General features: G+C 44.8%; 2 protein-coding genes across 27 annotated transcripts in view; both read right to left on the reverse strand.

Annotated features, from left to right (window-relative positions):
- The window catches only part of BTN2A1 (butyrophilin subfamily 2 member A1), a 19,008-nt gene extending 13,016 nt beyond the window's left edge, over positions 1 to 5,992 (reverse strand). For 8 of the 13 annotated variants that reach the window (XM_055264178.2, XM_063632747.1, XM_063632745.1 and 5 more), the window contains exons 1-4: positions 5,924 to 5,944; positions 5,339 to 5,459; positions 4,233 to 4,580; positions 519 to 803 (exon numbers count right to left, since the gene is read on the reverse strand). In XM_055264178.2, the coding sequence (XP_055120153.2) occupies positions 519 to 803; positions 4,233 to 4,580; positions 5,339 to 5,429 (724 nt within the window). In that variant the 5' untranslated portion in view covers positions 5,430 to 5,459; positions 5,924 to 5,944. Of the gene's footprint in view, positions 1 to 518; positions 804 to 4,232; positions 4,581 to 5,338; positions 5,460 to 5,923 lie in introns of those variants that run through there. The other 5 variants (XM_055264176.2, XM_063632740.1, XM_063632741.1 and 2 more) reach the window with 5 other exon arrangements.
- On the reverse strand, positions 5,974 to 23,874 carry LOC129473547 (butyrophilin subfamily 3 member A3). Of its 14 annotated transcripts, none has more exons than XM_055264172.2 (12): positions 23,563 to 23,734; positions 20,783 to 20,843; positions 20,566 to 20,655; positions 19,921 to 20,268; positions 18,233 to 18,514; positions 15,610 to 15,810; positions 15,421 to 15,441; positions 15,304 to 15,330; positions 14,398 to 14,424; positions 13,954 to 13,980; positions 10,221 to 10,314; positions 5,974 to 6,033 (listed from the first exon to the last, which is right to left on the reverse strand). In XM_055264172.2, the coding sequence occupies exons 3-11, from the start codon at positions 20,648 to 20,650 to the stop codon at positions 10,259 to 10,261; spliced, it is 1,074 nt and encodes a 357-aa protein (XP_055120147.1). In that variant the 5' UTR covers positions 20,651 to 20,655; positions 20,783 to 20,843; positions 23,563 to 23,734; the 3' UTR covers positions 5,974 to 6,033; positions 10,221 to 10,258. The 14 variants fall into 14 exon arrangements, with proteins under 14 accessions (XP_055120147.1, XP_063488805.1, XP_055120145.1 ...); XM_063632735.1 differs by lacking the exon at positions 5,974 to 6,033 and adding an exon at positions 7,759 to 8,765 and having other exon boundaries at positions 23,563 to 23,864; XM_055264170.2 differs by lacking the exons at positions 5,974 to 6,033; positions 10,221 to 10,314 and adding an exon at positions 10,681 to 13,127 and having other exon boundaries at positions 23,563 to 23,874.
- Positions 23,875 to 25,765: the final 1,891 nt, after the last annotated feature.

Below are 25,765 nucleotides of genomic sequence, written 5' to 3' on the forward strand. Positions count from 1 at the left end.
AGGTGGATCACTTGAGGTCAGGAGTTCGAGACCAGCCTGGTCAACAAGGTGAAATCCCCATCTCTACTAAAAATACAAAAATTAGCCGGGTGTGGTGGCATGTGCCTGTAGTCCTAGCCTTCAGGAGGCTGAGGTATGAGAACTGCTTGAACCCGGGAGGAGGAGGTTGCAGTGAGCCAAGATTGTGCCACTGCACGCTAGCCTGTGTGACAGAGCAAGAACTTGTCTTAAAAAAAAAATTGCAGCAGCGTGAGGACCTCATCGGGGGGAAAACAACAACAACAACAACAACAAAAACAGGTTTACCCTCAGAGAAGAGGCACCTACTCCTTAGTTTTGGGACACTTTGATTCTCCTTTTGTGAGAAGCGGAAAGGCCTCAGCTCAGCTGCAGCCTCCAGGTCCTTAGGGCCCAGGACCATTCCACCCACACTGCTGCCCCCATCCCCGCTCTGGGCTCCATCTGTGTGCTGAGGATCCCCCATGCACTTGACGAGTCTCAGAGGGCAGAGAACTAACCTGGAATAAAAATGACACTTTCTTTCTTCTGGCCGAGCAGGGTGTTGTTGATAGAGCAGGACATGTTCCTCACAGACTTGTCTCTGATGATCACAGCTGTGGTGACCATGAAGAGGCCGTCTGTATCAGGCAGGGAGACCTCCTTCAGGGCAGGCACAACCCCACCACCATAGGGGTCCCTCCACACTGTGAGGGGCTTTGGGTACCACCCTCTAGATGTGCACTCCAGCCGGATGCCCCCGTCCTCGTGGCCCCTCATTTCAACTTCGGGCTTAGAGCCCAGTCCTGTGGAGGGATACCAGGGTTCAGGCAAAAGTCAGTGCCTTTTGCATCTCTTCTGTGCCTATTGCATCTCTTCTGTGAAGCTAGAAAGTAAAGGTAAAAAAGAGGGAGATAGGAAGCAAGAAATAGGAAGGAAGAAAAAAAGGATGAGGATAAGGAGGAAAGAACATTGATGTTGGAGAACACCAGGAGACCAATGGGCCACATAAACTGTAAGCTCTCTAAGAGGAAAGGATCCCATTGCACCCTTTTCTTTGTGGTCCACCTACAGGCCCCATCACAGCACCAAGCATCTATCTGTCTGCCATAAATGCTTGTTCAATGTATCCTGCCAGACTAATTTTCTCACTTCGAGGTGGATGTGTCGACTCCAACTTCAAACAGGCAAGTTTTGGATTTCACTTTCTGCTTCTGGGACAACTTCTCAGTAGACCTCAGCTTCCAGAAGCTCTAGAATAATAACGAGAAGGACGAAAGTCTGCCAGGCGGGCAGAATCCTAAGAAACCTTTTGATCCAAAGACATTGACCCTTCTGTCTAGTTCAGAACTTCACATAACCACCGCTTTCTACCGCCCATAGGAGGTGATGGTTTTTAGGAGACTTGACAGATCTAGCCCGCAAAGCCAACTGTAATCCTAACTCACACTATTTACCTCCCAGAGGCTCCATCCATTAGGCAGTATTGCTTTTGTTGTTTTAGGGACAGGGTTTTAGCTCTGTTGTCCAGGTTGGAGTGCAGTGGCAAAATCATAGCTCATTGTGCCTTGTACTCCTGGGCTCAAGAGATCCTCCTGCTTCAGTCTCCCAACTAGCTAGGATTACAGGCATGTTCCACCATTCTTGGCTAACACGTTGCCCAGGCTGGGTGATTTTCTTATAGTACTTTGAGAACATCAACTTATTAGAAAGATCTGGATGATCCAGGGACTAAGATAACCATACCACTTTTTCAATATCAGAGATCATCACCAAAAATCCTAAGAAACTAGACTCACCCTAACTACAATCCATCTTTAAATGAATCTTCCATAAGAGTGAACACCAGGTATGGAAAAGCTGCAAAAGTGTGGTCCTGGGAGACCTTTCAGCCATGTGTGACCATCTAAACTTCTTCTGAGTAATTCCTTTGTAAAGTCTCCCAAAGAATTTTACCAAAGACAGGAAATTAAACCAATAACTTAAGTCTGGTGCTTTGGCGCAATTTAATTAAAAAAAAAATTTTTTTTTTTTTTTGACACAGTCTCACTCTATTGCCTGGGCTGGAGTGCAGATGCATGATCATGGCTCACTGCATCCTCGACTTCTGAGGCTCAGGTGATCCTCCCACCTCAGTCTCCCAAGTAGCTGAGACTACAGGCATGTGCCACCATGCCCAGCTATTTTTTTTTTTTGTATCTTTTTGTAGAGACTGGATTTTGCCATGTTGCCCAGGCTTAGTTTTATTTATTTATTTATTTATTTATTTATTTATTTATTAGACAGAGTCTTGCTCGGTAGCCCAGGCTAGAGTAAAATGGTAAGATCTCAGCTCATTGCAACCTAGGCCACCTGAGTTCAAGTGATTCTCTGGCCTTAGCCTCCCAAGTAGCATGTGCCACCATGCCTGGATACTTTTTGTAGTTTTAGTAGAGACGGGTTTCACCATGTTGGCTAGGCTGTTCTCCATCTCCTAACCTCAGGTGACCCACCCGCCTTGACCTCCCGAAATGCTGGGATTACAGGCATGAATCACTGCACTCGGCCCAGGGTCACTTTAATTTTTATCAAGAGAAAAAACTACTTGTACATTTAAAGGCTCAGTGGAATAAGAATTAAAATAACTCAGCAAATTGGAAAACGAAGTTCTTCAAAACATTCCATGAGGTTCAATACAGGCAAGCATGACAAAACAGATTGAAGGGCAAAATCAGCCACCAACCAACCTAACAAAGAGAATACAATAAACAAACAAACAAAAAGTCCTAAGCAATCCAATTCAGAGTGGGAAAGGCCAGGCCAGTGTCAGTTTTATAGGCAAAGAATGGCAGATTCCTGCCTCACAGAAACGATAACTGGTCAGCCCTGGAGTGCTGCTACGAACACAGTCATGATGCAGGGTCAAGAAACCCTCCTTCCATGATATTCTGCTTTAATCAGATTCAAGGGTGCCTTTGTGTGTAGCAAAGATGGAGTCTCCTACCTGTTATGATTTGAGGCCCCCAGGGAATGACCCAATTCCCTAGTCCTCACCTCCTCTGGTCTGATGGAGTGAAATGCCACCACAGATTATCCTGTACCTTAAAGGCTTTTTCAGTCCTCAAATATATCTTTTTTGTTGTTGTTTAATTTTTGATACAGTCTTGCTCTGTTGCCCAGGCTGGAGTGATGTGGTAAGATCTCGGCTCCCTGCAACCTCTGCCTCCTGGGTTCAAGCAATTCTCCTGCCTCAGGCTCCCAAGAAGCTCAGATTACAGGCACACTCCACAAAGCCTGGCTAATGTTTTTGTATTTTTAGTAGAGATGGGGTTGCACCATGTTGGCCAGGCTGGTCTCAAACTCCTGGCCTCAAGTAATCCACCTGCCTCTGCCTCCCAAAGTGCTCGTATTACAGGTATGAGCCACCGCGCCCGGCCCAAATATATCTTTTAAAGCATAATACACTAACCCCAAAACTGAAGTAATCACTTAATGTCATTTTAACAAACTCCTAGAAATCCCAGTTTAAATGCATTTTTATCTGGAAGGCTTCCCTATTACCTCCCAGCGAAGTTCGTAGTCTTTCTCTATGGAGTTAGCAGGAACTATATATAATTTTGCTTCTGTATTTCGTCTTGGTTTAATAAAACCATCTATTTACAATAAGTCACTCTCTCTGCAATCAGCATTTTTGGAAAGAAGAAGTAAAGACTAATATTTATCAAGAAATAAGATTTGATATGTTGTAGTTCTCTCGGTAATCATTGTTTACTCCAGTTATCTTGGAACAATTATTGACAGTGTCTCCTCTCACTCTCAGAAGTGCAACCTGGGAGGCAGAGGTTGCAGTGAGACAAGATCGTGCCAGCGAGGGTACAACAGAGCAAGACTCTATCTCAAAAAGAAAAAAAAACCCAAAAGAAGTGCACAGTTCAATGCTAAGGCAGGTATAAGACTTCTTTTCCGAGACTGACCATTTTCCCCTGCTCACGGCCTCAGCTGAATTCTGCATGTGCTTCTCAAGAAGTGAAGCCCTTGGCCTAGCAGGGCAAACCCACTCATGTGGCCCTTGTGCAGGAGGAAGGATTTTTCCCTGGAATTCCATTTCCACAGGGAGAGTGTCCCTGTGGAATCTCCCTGTGGAAAGGGGAGTCCAGACAAAAATTTGCTGGTCTGCAATGGGCCTGAGGTTAGGAGAGAAACTTTCCCCAAAGGCACACTGTGCCAAAGTAACAAAGCAAAATGAAGTGACGCACCTGCCACTACAAGGTGCAGGATGGCCTCATCGGAGGACCTGCCTTCTTGGAAGTAACAGCGGTAGGTGCCGTTCTCCTGGGCTGTGATGTTGTGTATGACCAGGGCCACACTGCCCCTGCTGATATCTTTGCTCACAAAGGTGGTTCTTCCTCGGTACTCCTCCATCTGCTCCTCTGTTCTCTGTCTCCCACCTTTATACACAAACACTGCGGGGGAGAACTGAGACCGGAACCACCGCACCTCCATGTCCTCAGCATTTTTCTCGGGTGACAGATGGCAGCGTAACATAGTGTTTTCTCCAACTGTGGCCAGGATGGGATCAGTGGGCCCCACGACAACAAACTGGGCTGTTCAACAAAGGGGTAGAGTCAGACAAAGACACCAGCCTTCACATCTCTAAGGCAAGAAAGGAAGCAGATATTCTAGGGAGAAACATATTTTTTCCATGGCCATAGGGTCTCTTTGGGCTGAGAAATCTGGGGACCAATAGCTGTGGCTAGTCGACAGCACCCCTGGGAGCAGTAACTATAAAATGTGCTTCTGCTTCATGAAGGAAACCCTGGGGAACCCGCCCTGAGCACCCTCTGTCCACCCTGTGCCCTTGAGGGGTTTTTCCTCGATTTCCCAATCTAGTGCTGTGCCTGAGTGTACTGTAGACTTGAGCTGTGCAATAGGGCACATATCCACTAGCTAGTTCCAACTGAAATGAGCTGTAAGTGTAAAATAGACACAGGATTATGAAGATTTAAAATTTCAAAATGTTGACTATCTCATTGGTAATATGGTATATTAACTAAGTAAATATTCATATTTGATTATTTGGGGTGAAACAAAATACAGTACACACATTTATTTCATGTTTCTTTTTACTTTTTAAAATAAAAAGTAAAATTTAATTTTTTTTGAAAATTTGCAATTGTACGTGTGCTTGGCCTTTGTGCCTCACTGTGTTTCTTTTGGACAGTGCTGGTATAAATTCAGTGAACATGTTCAGAATGAAAGGGTAAGTCAACAACTCCACAGTCCTTCTTTCTTTCCCTTTGCACACTACAGGGTTGATGTTCCTTTCTGATGGGTGACAGCAGCAAGTGGCACACATCCCTACCTGAGACCAGTGCACACAGGCTGAGGAGGAGGAGGAGGAGGAGGAGGAGGGAGGCTGGCCGGGAGAAGTGCAGAGCAGCAGCTGGTTCCATGAGCACCCAGAGCAGGAAGGGACAGGAGGCCTAGGGTTACAGAGGAGAATTAGCCTAGGAGTCTTGGCACCTCAGTGCTGGTCGGGCCCAACCTCTTCTGTCACTCAAGTAGGTCTCATCAGTGCCCCAACTTCAGGGAGTTCCCTGCATCCGAAGGCTCAGGTATCTCCTGAGAGAGGGATTCCTTAGACATTCCATGAAGTAAGCCATCAATGCAAAGATCAAGGGGGACTTTTTCCGCCCTCCTCAGCTCACTTTTCTGGCCAGAATGCAGTTTCTTCAGTTGTCGCTGGATTCTATCACACCCTCCTCCCTTCACTTCCTCCTCCCCGTGACCCACGCCGGGCAGCCTGAGGCAAAGCCAGGCGAGGCCGCGCCTCCCCACCGGTGGGCCTTCTCTGTCCCAGGACCCCGTCTCGTGTCCACAATAGATCCCGCTTCCCCCACCTACTGTGCCCACCCCGGAGCTGTAGCGCCTCCCCTCCGTTTCCTACCTTCTAGAATTAACGTTGCGTTTTCTTTTCTCCGCTGGTTCTCGACGATTCTCCAGTCGTCCCTCTTCTCTCCAAGCCGCCCAAGGGCACAGGCACTACTAGACACAAACCTTCCCAAAAGAGGAGAAAAAACTGTTCTTTCCTTTCTCCTAGGTCGCCATGTCTGGAGTTGCAGGAACCGGGATCTGGTCCCCTGGGCTTCCACAGTCACGAGTTCCCTAAGTATTTTAGAGTCCAGGATTGGCCGGGTGTGAGTGAACCAGCCAATGGTGTCGAACCTTATTTCTCAGCAGTTACTAGGTAGAATACACCGAATCACAAATTTCAAGCAGCAAATAACATTTTGAGATTATCGGGTATTTTTATTTCCTTTTTCTTTGTTCGAAAGCAACTCTCTCTCTCTCTCTCCCTCTCCCTCTCCCTCTCCCTCTCCCTCTCCCTCTCTCTCTCCCTCTCTCTCTCTCTCTCCCTCTCTCTCTCTCTCTAGATTCCCTGCAGTTTGTCACCGAGGTCGGTGGCTTTGCTGGTGTCCACAAGGAGAGGCCTCTCTATGTAGAGGGCAATTTTGCTCGGGAGGACACATCAGGAGCAAAACATAAGCCGCCCTCTTTCCAAAGCCAGAGAACTCTTGTTCAACTTGCTGGCTTTGGAGATTGGGCCTGGAGCGCAGGAGGGCTTCCGGGAAGCAGGCATGGCTGGAGTGGGAGGGGTAGCAAAGGAAAGGAGACAGCAGTTGCAGTGGCTGTTATGAAGGCCTTGTCATTCATTCCAAAGCTATTGGATAAGAGGTGCTGAGAATCCTGAGTGAGGATCAAAAACACTTTCCCTCAGAGAGGTGGCATTCTGGTGGTGGCAGAAGATGGAAATAAGCAAAACTTTCTAGTTGTCCGTCACCTTCTAGATAGTAGCTGGTCAGGTTGGGTCCAAGAGCCACACACAAGCACACACACCAGCACACATACCATCCTCCCGTAAACATCATTCTTCTCCCAAAGGCTCCAATCTTGTAATTGTAAAGATATCTTCCAGAATAATCTTCCCGAGGCCCAGTTATCAATATTCCCCTCAAGTGTCTAAATGCTTAGTCTGGAGGGCTCCAATTCCCTTCTGATTCAATTCAAAACTTTGCAGTTAATATGCTAGCAATGGCTCCACAGTGGCCTTGCATCACAACGTTGCACTCCCTGTGGCCAGCGCTCCCTTTCCATGCCGTGCCTTTCACTTGAATTGTTTGCTCCATCTCTGCCCCATGAAATCCTGCCCAGCCTTTGTGCCTACCTTCTCCAAAAAGAACTCTGAATGTTCCTGCCTGAAGTGTTCTCAGCCTCTTGTGACACCCAAATCTTTTGCTGTTCCCATGTCCTGTCTTGTATTATTGTTACTCAGGTATCCACTGTGTCTTTGCTGTGACAGGAGTACCTGCTTCTCAGGACAGACTTCTGCAGGATGTGATTCCTCTTACCTTACAGGGCCCGGCTCTAAGCTCTAAGCTCTGCTGTCAGCTGTTGTCCAATGCATGAGTGACATGCTCAGGGTAAGGTCATTCCCACCACGTCATGGCCCAGTTCCTGGAGTCATTTGGCACCAGAGTGCGAGAGAGAGATGCTAGCAGGATTAAGCCACTCTAGGTCAGGATTTCTAGGACTGGGAAGAAGGAACCAGTCGGTTCCTTCTGCAGAGAAAGCTCTTTGATGAGAATAAGCTAAAGAAAGCTCTGAGAACTGTTTTTTCCATTGGACTGACCCTTAAACTGTCTCTTTCTCATACAGTAGTCTCACACATCACCTGATGTTTCTGGATTATAATTCAAATAAGATTCTGGGTTGAGTCGCTCATGAGGGTAAATACATCAGTATTAGAACTGTATGTATATGAATTCCAAACAGGACTGGGCAGCTGTTGAGAAGAGGCAGAAGAGAAGGATGCAAGGGTCTAACAGCATGGCCAGCCAGGATGAGATCTGACTTTATATTTTTTTACCTGAAGAAATAAGGCCCAGGGCTTTGAAGTAGCCCTTTTGCCAGAAGCATCCAGCTAAGCCAGGCCTCAGCTTCTACCAAAGTTGATCTGAGCTAGAGGGAAACATGTGTGTTCTGAGAAGGAAGAGGATCAGTTGACGATGGGGTAGCTTAGAAAGCAATCAGGCTCTACTGGGGTGTGCCCGGTTAGGTAGTAACAACCTAACCCAACCATGCTCTATAGTGGGATGGATAGAGACAGGAATGGTCACTTTAGCAAGGTTCTTTATGGACCTGCCAACCCTAGAAGAACCAGGATACAGGGCGAGCACTGATTTCCTTTTGCTTTGCAATAAACTACAGTCTTTAAAGGTAATATAGCTGTGTAATCTCCAGCTATGGAGTAGTCCCAGGGGAGGCCTAGACATCTTGGCACATAGAAAATCCATTCCTACTCTGCCCCGTAATTCTAGATTCCTGACTCACAGAATCACTGAACATATTATAATAGTTGCATAAGCTTCTGAATATTAGGACTACAAGCAATATTAATGAGTACATTTACCTTGCCTCAAAAGAACACATTTTTTCGAAGAGAAGAAATGATACTGGGCTTCTAAAAGAACCAAACGTGAGAAATTTGCCTAAACTCTTTCCATCTTGTAGCCTTCTCTCTGCTCATCGGCTTTGGTGTTCTCTCCGCAATCCACCATTGTTTAGTCCACACCATGAATGGAACATTTCTTCCCACAGCTCCCATGCACATCTGCTACAGGAGTAACTGGCCACATGTCACTTGGTCCTCTGGCCTAGCCTGGGTCAGGTGTCCATCCCAGACCCAGTCCATGTGGTGAGGCTGCAGGGCCATGTGATATGGGCATGTACTGGAAGAGAAGAGGTCACTAATGCTAAATGTGATACAGGGAGGGCAGAGAGACCTTGAAAGGCATTCACTATATTCTCAGAGGCAGAGCCCTTATAACAGACCCTGTTGATGCCCCATCCCATATTCTCTTGGCCTATCACAGTTTGCCAATAGCTGAGGCACAGTTTTCTGCAAGGATGACAACCTTTCCACCTCCAGTGAGTATCTCCCTTCTCCTTTGCCTGTGAGCTTTATCACACCCGTGATAGTTGCTTTTCTGCAGTTACATAGCCCAATCTTAAAGTGCATTAGAATTAACACTCCCAGGCCAACCTTCAACCAGTTCAAGCAGAGGAGGATGGGAAGTGGAGATAAAGTCCCAGGCCCTGTAGTCCTTAGGAAGATTCTGAGCTATATCACACATTTCATATGGTTTCTTAAGAGAGTCCTAAAAGGGATTCAGCCAAGTTATCCACATGATAACTGACTCATGAGTGAACGCTTTATCCCATTTCTCATGTAATTGGCTTTTTTTCATTTCTCAATTTGTTTCTGCATTTGTGTTTCCTGGGATCACTTCCCAAATCAGTGTGGTGAGCTGAATAGTGCTCCCCGCACCCACTCTGAGCTATATCCACTATGAAAGTTATGAAAAGAATGTATAACACGGTAAAATGAATTTTACACAGATTTAAGGTTATGGACCTTAAAATAGAGAGATTATTCTAAATTGTCTGGGTGATCTCAGTTTAATCATAGGAGTCGTTAAAAGTAAAAGGCAGACTGAGTGTGGTGGCTCATGCCTATAATCCTAGCACTTTGGGAGACCAAGGTGGGCAGATTGCTTGAGCTCAGGAGTTTGAGACCAGACTGGGCAACATGGCGAGACCCTGTCTCTACAAGAAAATACCCAGGCATGGTGATGTGGGTCTGTGCTCCCAGCTGCTTGGGAAGCTAAGATGGGTGGATTGCTTGAGCCCAGGGGACAAAGTATGTGGTGAGCTGAGATCACGCCACTGCACTTCAGCCTGGGTGACAGAGCGAGTCCTTGACAAAGAAGAAAAAAAAAAAGAAAGGAAGGAAAAAAAGGAGAAGGTAAAAGAATCAGAGAGATACAATGGAGAAAAAGACCTAGGAGATGAGCCTCAACTCACTGTTGCTGCTTTGAAGATACAGGAAGGGAGCTAGGAGCCAGAGTGTGGCAGCCTCTAGAAGTGGGTACAGCCCTTAGCTAAAAACCAGGAAACAACTGAGACCTCAGTCCTGTAAATGAAAGGAACTGATTCTGCCAGTAGTCTGAATAAGCAAGGAAACAGATTCTTCCTTAGAGACTCCAGAAAGGAATCTAGCCTGCAGACACCTTGATTCTAGCCTGGTGAGATCCCTGTGGGACTTCTCACCTACAGAACAGTGAGATAATAAATTTGTATTGCTTTAAGTTCATGAATTTCTGAGGCCAGGCGGTGGCTCATACCTGTAATCCCAGCACTTTGGGAGGCCGAGGTGGGTGGATCATGAGGTCAGTAGATCGAGACCATCCTGGACAACATGGTGAAACCTTGTCTGTACTGAAAACACAAAAAATTAGCCAGGCTGGTGGCACGCATCTGTAGTCCCAGCTACTCGGGAGGCTGAGGGAGGAGAATTGCTTGAACCTGGGAGGTGGAGGTTGCAGTGAGCTGAGATCGTGCTACTGTACTCCAGCCTGGGAGTACAGTGGCACAATCCAGTCTCAAAAAACAAACAAACAAACAAAAAAGTCTATAAATTTCTGGTAATTCAGATAGCAGCAATAGAAAATGCATCCAATAAGGGTTTTCTGAAAATGCTACAGTGAGGTAAACTGAGACTGTGGTGAGTACAGTGGGTGTGCAGACTACTCTACTGTGCTGAGTAGACACCACAGTCTAGAAAAAGCCAAGTTGAAGAGTAAGCATTATTAACACATTTATTGAACAACTAGAACTTGACAAGCACTTGCCCAGTAGAGGGGATACAGTGGTGAGCAATAATAGAGATAATAATGAGGAGCAGTTTTCCCTAGCAGGCAGCAGTTGAAAGGAATATGGGTTTAACATCCACCAATGAACAGGGGTGGACAGACCTATTTCCAAGAGACTGAGTCCATAGTGGGATTAAAAACCTCCCTGTAATTCTTTTAGCTTCCTTCATCCAAATTTCATATATCACAGAGAATCTTTAGGGTATTTGCTCTGCCTGGAAACCTTGATTGTAGGAAGGCTGGCTCTGGCTGCACGATCACTTATCACATTTGTTGGGTGGGAACACATCTTTTCCCCATGATTTATCAAGTGTGGCCTCTAGTCTCTTTCCAAGTCACATGTCATGTCGGTACTATGAGGTTATTCTCTCAACCAAGACACTCTGCAGAGCTAATCCAAGGAGTGCTGGGTCTAAGGCTCTGATAATCAGTTGGGAAAGAGTCAATAGGGATGTCAACTCCACAAGCACTTACAATGATCTCTACCCTGGAGCTGTCCTGGGAAGGAAACCTCAAGGCTACATGTGGGCTCTTCCTGTGGGAAAAAATCAGGCTGGAAAAGAACAGGCAATTAGCCAGGGACTAAGGCTGAACATCTCCCAACTGCACAAATTACTGTATGAGTTATGTAAGTTACTTCATGTTGCCTTGCCTCAGCTTCCATACTTGCAAAATATGACTACCCAATAGGGTGTTGTGAGGATTAAAGGAGTGACATCCACCAAAGCGTATAACACAGCACTCAGAACATTTTAAATTCTCTGTTAATGTTAGTTATTGCTGTTTAGATCCCAGCTCTGTTGTTCACTAGTCATGTCTACTTTGTAAAGTTAATTCACCTTTCTGCACCCCAGTTTCCTTATCTGTATTAGGGGACAATAGGTGGTACCAAACTCAAAACAACTGTCATATGGAATAACGGAATGAATATCAGTAAAGTGCTTCAGTGTGTGCCTGTAGCTTATGGTTCTGATTGGTTGTTGCAGAAGGGGAGACCCTCAGCTCCAGGGTGGGCAGGGAGAAGCAGAGATGTTACTTCAGCCTGAGGCTCCCCACTTTCATTAGCTAAGCCCGGGGTCACTGGTGTCTCCAGGGAATGATCAGGCACTAGGTCGGGATTGGGGGAACTCTCTACTTTTGGTATTGGGCAAATGGTCAGGGCAGTGGGCTCCAAGGTCAAAATTCTGAAAACAGGATATAGAGGCTCAGAGAAAGAGGTGTGTGGAAAGGTGTAGATATGAGATCCATCCGTGGCATTGTAGAACGAGATCTCTCCAGTCTCATAGTCCAGGAAGATCCCCACTTTCCTAGGGGGCTCAGGAAGTTTCAGGTTGGTTCTGGGCTCAGTGAGAGCCCGATACTTATTCCCATCAGTCAGGCCCATAGTCCAGTATCCATTCTCTGGTGTCATTTTGACCCAACCTTTTTTCCTCTCCACGTTCTTACTACATACCCCAATATGCCACTCTTTTCTGTCCCCCACTTCCACCTCCCAGTAATGTCTCCCTGATGTGAAGTTTTCACAGCCAAGGACACAGTAACGCCATTCAAATCTCTCAGGGTTGTCTGGCAGATCCCGCGGCTCTTCAGCACGCTGCACACTCCTCTGGTCCTCAGAAACAAGGAGGATGGCGTTTGCCGTGTCTGGATCCAGAATTACATCTGCTGCAGAGAGTTTGAGAAGGTGTCCATGGGGTCAGCCATTTTTCCTGGATTTCAGAGCCTCAGCATGCAAGGCCTGGACCATGCTGAGGAGGTCCTTCCAGAACCTGGTGTCCCTAGCCTGCTCTGAATATGACTCTCTCATCAATGTCATGGGAGAAAGCTCAAGGGGTCTTTTGTCCAGAGGTGAAATGAAAGTAAGGTCAGTATCTGCCTAACCCAATACCCTGATGCTGTGTCAGGAAGCAATAAGGATCCTCTTGCTACATTTTTCTTGTTTCCCTCCCCACATTGACTCTGCCCCCTAATGCCTTATAATCAGAGGTTAATTTTCAATCTTCACTCGATCACTCATGAACTAAATGAGCTCCCCTTTTCTGCAGTCTATTTTTCCATACATCCAATTTATTTAACAAGGTGGAGCCTCATCTGAAGCATTTTGTCACCTGAAAAATGGGGATAAAAATATGAATCTCTAGCGTAGTATAGGGGAATCATGTTATTTACTCAGCCCACAGCAGGCCATGAAGGAAGCTCCTGATGTTCTAATAGCTGCAAGGCCGTCTCTGTGCTGGGCTCCATGAGGGGCCCCAGATTCACTCTCCAGCCTCAGCTTTTTCCACCCTCTTCTGGGTCCCAGGAATCCGTACTCTAAGGATAGTGCCACTGGGCTCCCTTGTCCTCTGGTTTGCTGTTGGGTTTGGCCAATTAGAGGCCCTGATAGAAGATTGGAAGGAGAAAGAAAGGAGAGACACACCGTTCATTCTCCTGCTTCCTCCCTGCCAGCAGCAGCTGGTGCTGCTCTAACAAGGCCTGACGACTCTTCTCAGGGAGCCCTCTCTTTGAGCTACCCTTCTCTGGGTTCCAGTAAATGCCTCCCCTTCCTAGCCCTCCCAGGCTAGGAGTGAAGACAGCTCCCCACTGTTGGGAACCATGGGGGCACTGCATTTTTCCTTGTTGCTTACCCTTAACCCTCCTTTCCGCAAACCTTTTTTCAACCAACCAGTTTGAACTTGTCATCTCTTTCTTACTAGGTTTTTGACCAGTGGGTATTTATTATTCCTTCAGTATTCACCTCAACCCCACAAAACACAGATTGCAATTTTCATTTAAAAATGTGGAGGCGAAAGCTCGGAAGCATTAAATCATTTGAGGTGACACAGGCAGTAGGTGGCATGAGAAGCCTGGGAAGTGCAAAGTTCTTTGGGCAGGCATCACCTCCTCTCCTTGGCATTTGCATCCTCACTCTCCCTGCAGTATCACTCAGTGCGTGTCTCCTTCCCCTCAGCTCCACCCTTTATGTGTCTTCCTTCCCAGGAAGGTCTGAGGAAGCCCAAGAGAGCAATTCTCCCTGGTTCCCTGGGCTCTCAGCGGGAAGGGTCTTGGAGATGGGCCCAATTTTCAGATTGGGATTTAATGTTGTCTACCCCAAACTTTCTTAGTCAAGGGAAATTTTCTTCCCCAAATCACAAGAGTTGGAGGAGGAAAAAGGAATATAGTCCCTCAGGTTGTTGATCCAGGGAACATACAGTGATTTACTCACCAGGCTTGAAGAGGGCCATTTTCCATTCTGAAAGGAAGGAGACACAGATAAGAAAAAGATCAGTATTTTTGTTCTTTTCTCCACTTCATTCTCCTTTCACTACACGTTTTCTCTCCTTTTCTTCAGCTCTCTTCCAGGGTTCAGCTTCCCTCCTCTACAGCTCTGATAGATCAGAGGTGGCACCTTCTAAACAATGTCAGGCTCGGCTCCCTGTGTCATGGGGGGTGCAGGCTGCATGGTTATGCTTTGCCTGGGCATGTGCAGGGTCAGGAGTCTCTCAGAGGCTCCAGAAAAGCAGAAGTCAACCCCCTACCACACAGAATTGAGTCTATGGGTTAGATCTGATTAATCCAACTGAGAACGTTAATGGGTCACAGCAGAGAAAAAGTTGAAATGTTCATGGTACATGACCCAGCAAACCCAGAGAGCATCAGGCTCACTCACCATGATAGGCCAAAGACTTCTCTCCGCCTACAATGAAAAAAAGGTAGAGATGTCACCTGAACACTGCCTTTACTCGGTTGGCCCCTTCCCCTTCCTCTCGCATCCATTTTTGACCATTCCACTCTTCCCTATGGTCTCACTCTGCAGGCTCAATTCTCTCTTCACCTCATCTTCTTAATATCAAGTCTCCGAACATTGGTTGAATGCTAGTGGCAGGGCAGTCACTGTGAGTTCCTTCCCAATGGAGTCCAGCTAATCTATTTTGAATCTGTCTATACTCCTGTATCTGGGCATAGGTGTCACCATGTCTGTATGTGTATGTCCAGGAGTACAAGATCCACCCTTCTCAATCTGTATCATTTCCTGCCTTGCTCTAAAAAGAATTTGGGAAATTTAATGAGCAATTTCAGGAACTAGTTTTTGAAAGCAGTTATGATCAATCTATATCAACTGAGCCACTGTAGCTACTTCTCTTTATTAGACCCACTTGTCTCCCTCTCTCTTTTCTGATTTTCTTATCTCTTAAATCTTCCATTCTTGTTTTCCTTTCAACATCCTCTAGATTATGGAAAACAACAAGTAAGTTTCCTGCCATAGAAAATGCACCTCACCCTTCTCTCTTCCTTTTGAAGTGTACCCCTGGATATTCCTCAGTGCTTTTTAGGGCATAAAGGTCTGTGGCCCCTAGTACAAAGAGATTTAAGACCTCTTTTTCTTTTCTTAGAGAGAGAGAAAGAAGAGAGAGACTCCTTCTGGGGGGTTTCTCCAAAGAGCCAAACTTTCTTTTCCTGAGTAAAGGCATCTAGGACCATTTTTCAACCCTGGGCAAAGACTTATGGGCTGGAAAATTTCCAAGCAGAAGAGAGTCATAGATTCAAATTCAGAGAAAATGTCAGAGTCACTCACGAGCCATGTACTGGATTTTTCTCCACTCTGCAATGGAATGAGCAGGGAAGGGTTATCAAGGCACTCAAAGTGGGGATAAGAAGACATTCCTGGGTCTCCTGGGGAATGGGAACTTACTGAGTTCCTCCTGGAGCTTCTCTGGAAAATAAGCAGAATAAGAAGAAGAAAAAAGAACAGTTATGGGTAAGGGGGGTTTCAGGAAAATAAACCTTAAACTTGATGCAGTGCCAGGGTGGGAATGGGGGTGAGATCTTCAGGCTGGGGCATGCAAGCCAGGGGCTTAGATTCTCTGCTCGCATTGGATACCTCTTAGGCTTATTTCCTGCTCTGTTGCAGCATATCCCATTTCTTTCATCTCTCGCTCTCTTTCTGTCTCCCTGGACAGAGCGATTTTTTCCTTCTGTTGTCTCCACAAGAAGTAACTGGCTCCGGCAAGAAGCAGCAATGAGATAGGCAGGGTCCCTGCCAGGGCCGCGATCCAGGGCTGGGCGCTCCTGAAGAAGGGGTCTGTGAAGGGGAGAGCTGTGGGTCATGGGAGCTAGTGCACTCAGCCTCCCCAGCCTCAGCACCCCAAGCTTTAGCTGCTCAGCCCAGGTCGGGGGCATGGAATCTATCTCATGAGGTTAAATAAGCGTTCTCTCCCTAAAGCCTCAGAGGACTGTAGAGAAGACTTTGGTAAACCCTCACTACAAGCTACTACTATTACTATCTTGAGAGGTCTGCCTCTCGTATGGAAATTAACTTGATCAGAGTCATACTCATTTTTTTCTAAATATTTTTTCCACCAGTAACACATTTACATGGTTCAAAAACTTCATGTACATAAAGTCATGCAACTCTCCAATCTACCTAGTCCACCCTCCCTCCATCTATTAACTTTTCCTTAGTCCACTTAATATGATGCTTAGGGACATAAACTGTGGAGTCAGAGGGGATGGGTTTCAATGCTGGCTCCCCCATGCAACAAGCAGTGTGATGTTGGACTACTTACATAACCTCTCTGTTTGTAGTGGCCTAATCTATAAAATGAGGGTGATGATAATGCCTATCTCCTGAGGTTAGAAGAATTAAATTAATACTTAAAAAGGGCCTAATGGGCTGGGTGCAGTGGCTCACGCCTGTAATCCCAGCATTTTGTGAGGCCGAGGCAGGCAGATCACTTGAGGTCAGGAGTTCGAGACCAGCTTGGCCAACATGGTGAAAACCCATGTTTACTAAAATTACAAAAATTAGCTGGGCGTAGTGGCATGTCCCTGTAACCTCAACTACTTGGGAGGCTGAGGCTGTAGAACTGCTTCAACCTGGGAAGTGGGGCTTGCAGTGAGCCAAGATTGTGCCACAGCATTCCAGCCTGGGTGACAGAGTGAGTTTCTGTCTCTAAATAAGTAAATAAAGTACTTGATGTACAGTGAGTATTACAAAATTGCTTGTTAAATTTTAAAAATGTAAGTTAAATAACACAATCAAGAACTAAAAAAAGTAAATTAAAATATGTTCCTAATTTTCCTCTTGTTTAAACTAAAAATAACATTCTATACACATCACTCTGCATCTCACTCTTCTGTGTAAAGTGTGTCTTGGAGATCTTTCCATATTAGTATAGAGATAATTATCGCTTTTTTCTTTCACAGTTGGGCAGTATTCCCTTGTATGGAAGTTCACCATCAGTGAGCATCTGCATAGCTTCTAACCTTATACAATCATAATCAATGCTATAAGAAACTTTTTATAGGCCGGGCTGGTGACTCACACTTGTAATCCCAGCAACTTGGGAGGCTAAGACAGGTGGATCAATTGGGGTCTGGAGTTTGAAACCAGCCTGGCCAACATGGTGAAACCACATCTCTAGTAAAAATATAAAAATTATCCAGGTGTGGTGGTGCATGTTTGTAATCCCAGCTACTGGGGAGGCTGAGACAGGAGGATCTCTCGAACCCAGGAGGAGGAGGTTGCAGTGAGCTGAGATTGCGCCATTGCACTCCAGCCTGGGCAACAGAGTGAGACTCCCTCTCAAAAACAAACAAACAAGAAAAACCCCAGAAACCTTTTACATGGATCATCTCATACAAATGCAAGCATATCCCAGAACTGGAATTTTAGATCAATAAATATGTAGTTTGGATAGATCCCCCAATAGAGCTTGTGCTAATGCACACCAAAAATACAAGTGACACGAGCAAATGACTGAGAGTCACTGCCTTCCTACACTGCTGCCATAGCCATGTGCAAGGCAGTGGGGTTTTGATTTTTGCCAATATCATAAGTGAAAAATGATTTCAGATATGTTTCCCTAATGAGTGAGAATCAGCACCCTTTTGTGGGTTATTTCCTTTCCTGTGAATTAACAATTCATGACCTTTGTTAAAATTTTTTATTCAGTTTTCAAAATCTTCTGTTTCACAAAGATTAGGTCTTTCTCTATGAGTTTGTAAATTTATACATGTTTTCCCATTTTGTCATTTGACTTTACATAAAGAGCTTCTCTTAACGTTTTTCCCCAATTCCCACTGCCTGTCACACCTTCTGTTTCTGTCAGACAGGAAGTGATCAGTAAATGTTTGTGGCATGAACAGCTTTGTGGCGTGGGGAAGCTCCCCTAAAGCAGCGAGTAGCCTCCAGGTCCCTGCTTTGAGCCTTACATGCAGTGCAGAGACCCAGGTTGACCGCAGAGACTCATACATCTATGCTGCATATCAAGAGACATCAGAAGGTGTGGGACAGACACTATGGCCTGGAAGAAGCTTTAGGATTCTGCATGGAAATGTCCACTTCCCCAGGGCTAACTCAAGTATGGTGACCAAAGATCTTACCTCTGCCAAAAATGTCTGTCCTTGAGTGTCTTTACCTTTGAGTTCCAGTATAGAACACATCCCCCTTCATTACCTGCCACAGCTCGGCTCAGTAAAGCTGAGGCCAAGCAGGTACTGACCTGCAATGGAAATGCTGGCTGTCTTTTCCAGGCCGAGGAGGGAATTTCTGATGATGCAGGATACACCCCCACCAGAGCTGCCTCTCATGATCACAGATGCTGCTACTGCATACAGGCCCACTCCATCTGCAACCACAGGTGCTTCCACAGCCGGGATGTTCTCTCCCTTGGTGTTGCTCCACTGTATTTGGGGTTGGGGGTACCAGCCAGTGGACCTGCACTCCAGATGGATCCCTCCATCCTCATAACCCTTCACTTCAACGTGAAGATCAGAACCCAATGCTGTAGAAGGATAAATTGGCCTACATTCTTGAGAGCTCCTGTATCAGGGAGGGTCTCAATGGGAATCAATGGCAGACTCACATTTGATAATCCAAGGAAGATTTCATTCAGGAGCTATTTACACAAGTGTGGTCATGATGAAAAGAAAACTAAATGGGCTAGTGCAGTATCCCAGGGTCAGTAATGTGGGGCTATTCCCATCCACCCCAATTACCAGAGGGAGGAGGAGAGGGATCTGTTCCGGAGACATAAAAGGGAAGATTGATGCATTGAGGACTTTCTTGAGTTGACTTGTGACCTTCAGCAAGGCAATGCAGCCAGCCTGAGGGTATCTTGCAGGAAGGAAGCCACGGAATAAGCACCCAGACCTCTCCCTTTTCTCTTCTTCCTACCATTGTCTGCTACAGCTCCCCTTAAACCAAACCCAACCAGAAGCCATGAGGCAAGGGATTGCACTGAGAAAGAAAAAATCTCTCCTTGGCGTCTGGAACCTGACACCAGGTCTTGGTATCCTCCTGTTGAACATGAGTAATTTCACAGAACACAAAAAATAGTACTTTATCACTGTGACAGATCATGGGAAATACAAGGCCACCCCAATCCTCTGTGAGTGTGGAGAAAAACATGAACATTGTACAAACGACAACAATAACCAGACATCCCCCATCAGCAATGAGGAATTGCTGCCTCTTCATCATTTACAGCTTTAGTCTCACCCTAGTCTCCTTCCTCCTAGATAAGCTTGATTAAGGCTCCCACTCTCAGAATTCATCTCCCCACACCTTCCTGACAGTATCTCATCCAGAGCAGAGAGCTAAGTCTATAAACCCTCCCCCAAATCCCCTAACACAAGCCCAAATTGTATAATAAGTCTGCTCTAAAACCTTCTTACTGAGACCCTGCCACAGCTCCCCATGATGTGTGTTTTTCCTCAAAGCAACAAGTAAGAAACATGCCTCATTATACTACAAAAATGTTTCTGGGAGTCACTGATTGGAAAACACTGGCAGCAGATACAGTCACTATTCCACCTCCCAGGACCCATGGTAATGTGCACTTGGAGACACAACAGAAGCCGTCTGTTACACAACTAAACCAAAATGACTGTGTACCAGTCACTGAACTGATGATTTCTAATGTTTCCTATATGTCGTCCTTCATTTCCCTTATATCTCTGGTTGTCAGCAGGAGGGAGTTGTTTACTTCAGCATGTAGGGTACAGCAGGAATTCTTTCTAAAGAAAGAATGTGTCTTTCTTAAGGGTTGCAGAGAAGCTAAGTTGGAAGGCAGTGCAGGCAATTGCTAGTGAGCAGCCATGAGTGTCTGCAGTGCTTTTGGAAGAGGGACTCTGCATCTGCTCTAGATCCTACAGAAAAATGTTCTCAGAACAAAACCTGGAGGCTCACCTGCAACCTTCAGCTCCACCAGGGCTTTTTCATAGAAGTCACCATCTTGGAAATAACACAAGTACTTTCCACTGTCAGAGGCTGTGACATTGTGTATTCGGAGAGCAGCCTTCCCTGCAGTGATGCCATCCCGTAGAATCGAAGTTCTCCCTCGATACGGTGCACTCTGCCTGTCTTCCACTTCCTTTCCATCTGCATACACGTTCACCACCTGCCTTAGGCTGGAACTCACCCACCTCAGCTCCATGGTCTCTGCACTCATGGTCGGGAACAGGTGACAGGGCAGATCAGCGTCTTCACCCACCATGGCCAGGATGGGCCCAGAGGGTCCAAGCACAGAAAACTGAGCTGTCAGCACAAGGGGGAAGCTCCATCAGAGGGTTTTGGAGTTGGGGTCACGAGAGGAAGGGTGCTTCTCAGACAAGGAAGGCGAGATACAGAGATCCTAGAGGGGAACACAATCCTAACAGAAGGACCATTTGTCTCTTTGTGACAGGTGATCCTTCAGGTTGGGATGGACTTCCAGGTATGGGAATGAGTTAAAGCTTCTAAGAGGGCATTTAGGTAATTGTCTGCTTAATTAGGTAATTGAGATAATTGTCTGCTTCAGAAACATAAGTGTGGAATCGTGGAATCATTCCCTACCTGAGCAAGGAGTGAGCAGCTGGACCAAGAAGAGGGAGACATGAAAGTTGAGCAGAAGGAAGGCCAGGGAACTTGCCATTTTCATCTATGCTGCATATCAAGAGACATCAGAAGGTGTGGGACAGACACTATGGCCTGGAAGAAGCTTTAGGATTCTGCATGGAAATGTCCACTTCCCCAGGGCTAACTCAAGTATGGTGACCAAAGAAGATCTTACCTCTGCCAAAAATGTCTGTCCTTGAGTGTCTTTACCTTTGAGTTCCAGTATAGAAAACCATCTGTAAAAATAATATCTGTTATCTGATCAGGAAATCTCTGACTCTACTGCATTCAAATATTAAAATATTCAGAATCCTATCACTTCCCCACACTTCCCTTGCCAGGTCCAAGCTTCCATCATCCCCCTCTGATTCATGAAGGACCCTCTTCATTGGATTCACTGGTTCCGCCCTCGTTCAGCTCTGTGGGTGTCCAACACTGTGGACTCCTCAAGTGTCAAACTCTTGGCCATTACCACGGTCAACTTATGGCCTGGTGGCTCCTGGTGGGATCCAGGCAGACTGCCTGTCAGAGGCTCTGAAGTCAGTCAGGGGCTGAACCCACCACGTTTAATCACAAAGATTTTGATTAGGAGAGCTTTGAATAAGACCAGGCCTTACTCATCTTTTCTTTCTTCCCTTCATAAAGTCATTCAACAAATATTTACTGAGCACCCACAATGGGTGAGGCCTACTATATTAGTGTTAAGGACATAAAGAAGGTAAGCAATAGGTAAAGACTCTAAGATTCGTAAGCTGTGTGATCTTGTTCATGGGACAAAACCATTGGAACTTTATTGATTCATACAATATCATGAAGTGTGAAATTTAGAATGTGCACAATTGGGTCCAGCAATTCCACTTTCTGATGTCTAGTCTAGGAAAGTACTTGCATGAGTGCAGAGAGAAGCCTCTGTGAGAATGACACTGCAGCACTATTTTTAAAGTATAAAAGTGGTTACCAACTGAACCAATCACCCAACAGGAGACTGCTTAGAGGAACGACGGCTCATCCCTCAGAGGGAATTCAATGCAGCAGGTAAAAAGAATTGATTTATTGTCATGAATGTAGATAATGGTGATACACTAAGCGGTCAAAAAGCACGTTGCAGAACTATACTAATGATTCAATTGAAAAACAAAAACAAAGCTATATATTTCTGCATATTTATAGATGTAAACGCCTGAAAAAGTCTAAAAAGATGCATGCTAAACTGAAGATCGGAGGTTAAGTGAGCAAAAGAACACTTTGGCCTTTTGCTCCCTTTACTTTTAAAATATTGAAATGCTTTAAATTTAAAATTTTTCATGTATTACTTAACAGTAATTATTATGAGTGATAATACTGACTGGAATATATAAGCTGCTCAGTAAATACTAACTCCTCAACAGTTTATTCCAAAGCAAAGGAGCATGAGGCCTGCAGCCACGACACCCACTGCTGTAGCTACCTGAGTCTGGGAGTGGCCTCTGAGAACAAGGTCTGCAGAGGGAGGTGGGGAGGGATGAAGAGGAAGCACCAGAACAGAGGTCTGTGCAGCCAGCCATCCTCCACCTTCGCCTGGATCTTGCACCGACCCAAAATAATATTGCATTTCACATCTTCTGTTCCTCAAAACTGCTCTTTATGTTGCTATAGAAGGGGTATCATTTTTATTATCATTGGTTTCAAAGTTAACAATTTCTCTGCTCTGCTTAGAGTGAGACATATGTTTTCATTCTTTTTAAAGGATGTTTATGTTTTTCTTCCTGATTATAGTCAATATTGCAAATGAAGAAAAGCATAAAGGAATAAAAGTTTAGTGGCTCATGCCTGTAATCTTAGCAATTTGGATGGTCAAGGTGGGAGGATTCCTTGAGCCCAGGGGTTTAAACCAGCCTGGGCAACATAATGAGACCCCCATTTCTACAAATTAGTCAATCAATAAAATTAAAACTCTGTAGTAGTAATCATATACTTTGGTAGTAGAAATATAAATATTTCTCGAAGCATTTTGGTCATATATACAGCAAGCATCTTTAAAAAGTTACATGCTCTACCAAGGAAATGCTATTAAAAAAAAAAGAAGTTGTATGCTTTACTCAAAAGTTCCACTTATAGGAATTATTGTTGAAGCAAAAAAAAAAAGTCAGAAATTAAGACAAAAATTTATGTCTGAGGCTGTTAAATATAATAAAATCTATACAGTAGCCAAATGTAGATAATTGAAATAGCCAAAATTAGTAAAGTATCACAAAATAATTATATATTCACACAATGAAATAGATTGTGTCCATTGAAACACATATATTGGGTTATGAGGAAATGATTAATGGAAGGAAAAACAGATACTGTACCTAAAACATACAAAACAAGGTTTAATGTATGGATCTAATGCTGTTAAAATGAGAAATAATTGCCCTTCATTAAAAATATGATTCCTAAAAGCTGCATGGAAATATCTTTTATGATAGAACCATGTACTGTTTGTCTACCCCCTGCCTGTTGTATGTGTATGCTGGTTCAGATTTTTCTATATTACAAGTATTTCTGTAATGAACAAATTTACATATGAATCTATAAGGCACATCTGTTTCTAGAATCGCTTAGAATAGATGGCTTGTGTTGGCCAAAACAGATTTTAGAGACTTCTTTGCCCTTTTCTGACTACAATAAGTTCTTAAGAACATGCAGTTGGAATATTTCTTCATTTATGTTGTCTCCCTTTCCTTCCACCAAATCCCAACATCTGCAGGTCTTTATTCTTTGCACTACTTGCCTCTCCCCCATGTGCCCACATGTGTGTGTGGGTGCCCATGCGCACACATGCACACACACACACACACACACACACAGAGGCACTGCACCCCTTTCCCTGGGCAAGCACTCTCCCTGCATGCCCACTCACCACTCTCAGCGATTCAGTTCCTGTCCTCCCAGGCATTGTAGCCCAGGCTCTAATCAACATTCCCCACTTACTTCTTAGTATTCCCCTCTGAAAATCACAGCCCACTGAAGAAAGGTGGTTAATAGTTCTCCATTCTTTCTATTATGATTGAGTCTCTCATTCCGAAGAAAGGAAAAAGAAAGCAGAGGCTCTCTGGCTATTGTGAGGAATAATAACAATCTCTCTTTGGAAGAATTAGTTTTTTGATTGGCTCAGAGGTGATGTTTCTCATCAGTTGCTGGGAAGAAACCACTGAGGAGGGTTGAAATGAAAACTGAAAGTACATTGAATTGTACACGTTGCAGAAAAATTCCAGCCCTACCTCCCTTAGTGTTTGTGTTTCTGTGTTTATCTATTTGAATCATTCCTGCGTGTCCATGTATATAAGTGTTTCTACGTATTTACTTGTTTTTTATCAGAATAGAAATATCAGCAGAACAAAATGAGAAAAGATTATAATGTGGTGAAGACAGAAAGATGTGCACTAATTAAAATGCTACTGTGGCAGTTTGCTAACATTTGCTTGCATGAATATGGGCACCTGAAGGAGGAGGAGATTTTCAAATAAATGTATATACATGGAAAGAAAGCCAGACACAATGCACATTTTTTAAGCGCTTCCAGCATCCAGACTTAGGATCTGTTATCAAATAATATAATGTTTCTGGTTTCCAGAGGCAGTGCTTGCTGCTTGACATTTTTTAGCTTTTTCAGGAAACTTTTAGTGCAGGTGTTTCTGAGCATCTTCATTCGCCCTCAGTTCCTGGTTTGTGCTATATTGTATTTTCCTGTGTATTTATTTCTCGTGCTGCCAGTGGAGTACATATTATCTGAAGCTGGACTCTACATAGACCGCGAATACCATCTCTGTAAGAGGTCTGTGGGACAAACTGGTTCTTCCTGTGGCCTAGGACCTTAAAACACACTTTTTGGATTTGCAAGTCAGTGATCAAAACTCCTAAGATTAAGATGTGACTGGGGTTGATGAAATTTGATTATATTGTAACAGTTTGAATTTAGGCTGTGCAGTATCTGGTTGAGATAGCTGGTCCCTTCTGCATCATGCAGTCTCCCTTTCTTCTTGGTGATCAAGCCTAATTTTCTTGGGTACTGCAATAGGCTCTGCTATCTCATAGATACCAGAGAGCAAGGGACTAAGTTGGAATGAATAGTTTGTAGGTAAAGTTGTGGGCTTGTGCTTCTCCCAGAGATCCTTCAGAATGGAGGCCAAGATAGCTGGGAGCATGAGTGCACACTCTCCGTACTTCCTTCTTCCTCTTGCCTTGGATGTAGACTTTTGAACTAGAGGTGCGGCAGCCCTCCTAGAACCATGAGGCAATCTTGAGGTTGGAAGCCACATACAGAGACAGCAGAGAATGAAGTCAGAAGCAGGCTGGGGCATGAATGACATCTCTGAGCTGCCAGGTCAGCCCTGGACTACTGCCATCTGAATTCATTTTACATGAAAACAAGCAACAACATCAAGAAAAAACAAGAAAACCCTTGTTTTGTTTAAGCCAATGGTATTTCTGGTCTCTGTTACCAACAGAATTCCACAATTTTTCCCTCCCCCTTTTCCTTACCAACAGTTTATCATAACACTTCTAAAACATAAAGCAAAGGTGAAAGAATTTTTGTTGAATACCAGTATGCCTACCATATAGATTATAGTGATATACTTAATATTTTATGAAACTTTCTTACTTTATTATAATCCATACCACGTTCATTCCCTATTCATCCATCATACTTATTTATTTAAATGTTCATTTGCTCATTTTCATTTTATTTATTTATTTTTTTTGGCGAGACGGAGATTTATTCTTGTTGCCGAGGCTAGAGTGCAATGGTGCGATCTCGGCTCACCACATCCTCTGCCTCCGAAGATTCAAGTGATTCTCCTGCCTCAGCCTCCTGAGTAGCTGGGATTACAGGCATGTGCCACCACGCCTGGCTAATTTTGTATTTTTAGTAGAGACGGGGTTTCACCGTGTTGCCCGGGCTGATCTCAAACTCCTGACCTCAGGTGATCTGCCCGCTTCGGCCTCCCAAAGTGCTGGGATTACAGGCGTGAGCCACTGAGCCCGGCCCATTTGCTCATTTTTAAATTCACAGTCTATCAGAAGCTGCACTGCTTGAAATTATATCAGTAAGAATGATCACCCCACTCTTGCCTGAAAGATCCAAGTCATTTTGACACAGCAGGTGAGGTGCTAAGCTCCAGATTAGGAGTTT

This window comes from Symphalangus syndactylus, chromosome 23 (genome assembly GCF_028878055.3).
Source record: "Symphalangus syndactylus isolate Jambi chromosome 23, NHGRI_mSymSyn1-v2.1_pri, whole genome shotgun sequence".
Lineage (NCBI taxonomy): Eukaryota > Metazoa > Chordata > Mammalia > Primates > Hylobatidae > Symphalangus > Symphalangus syndactylus.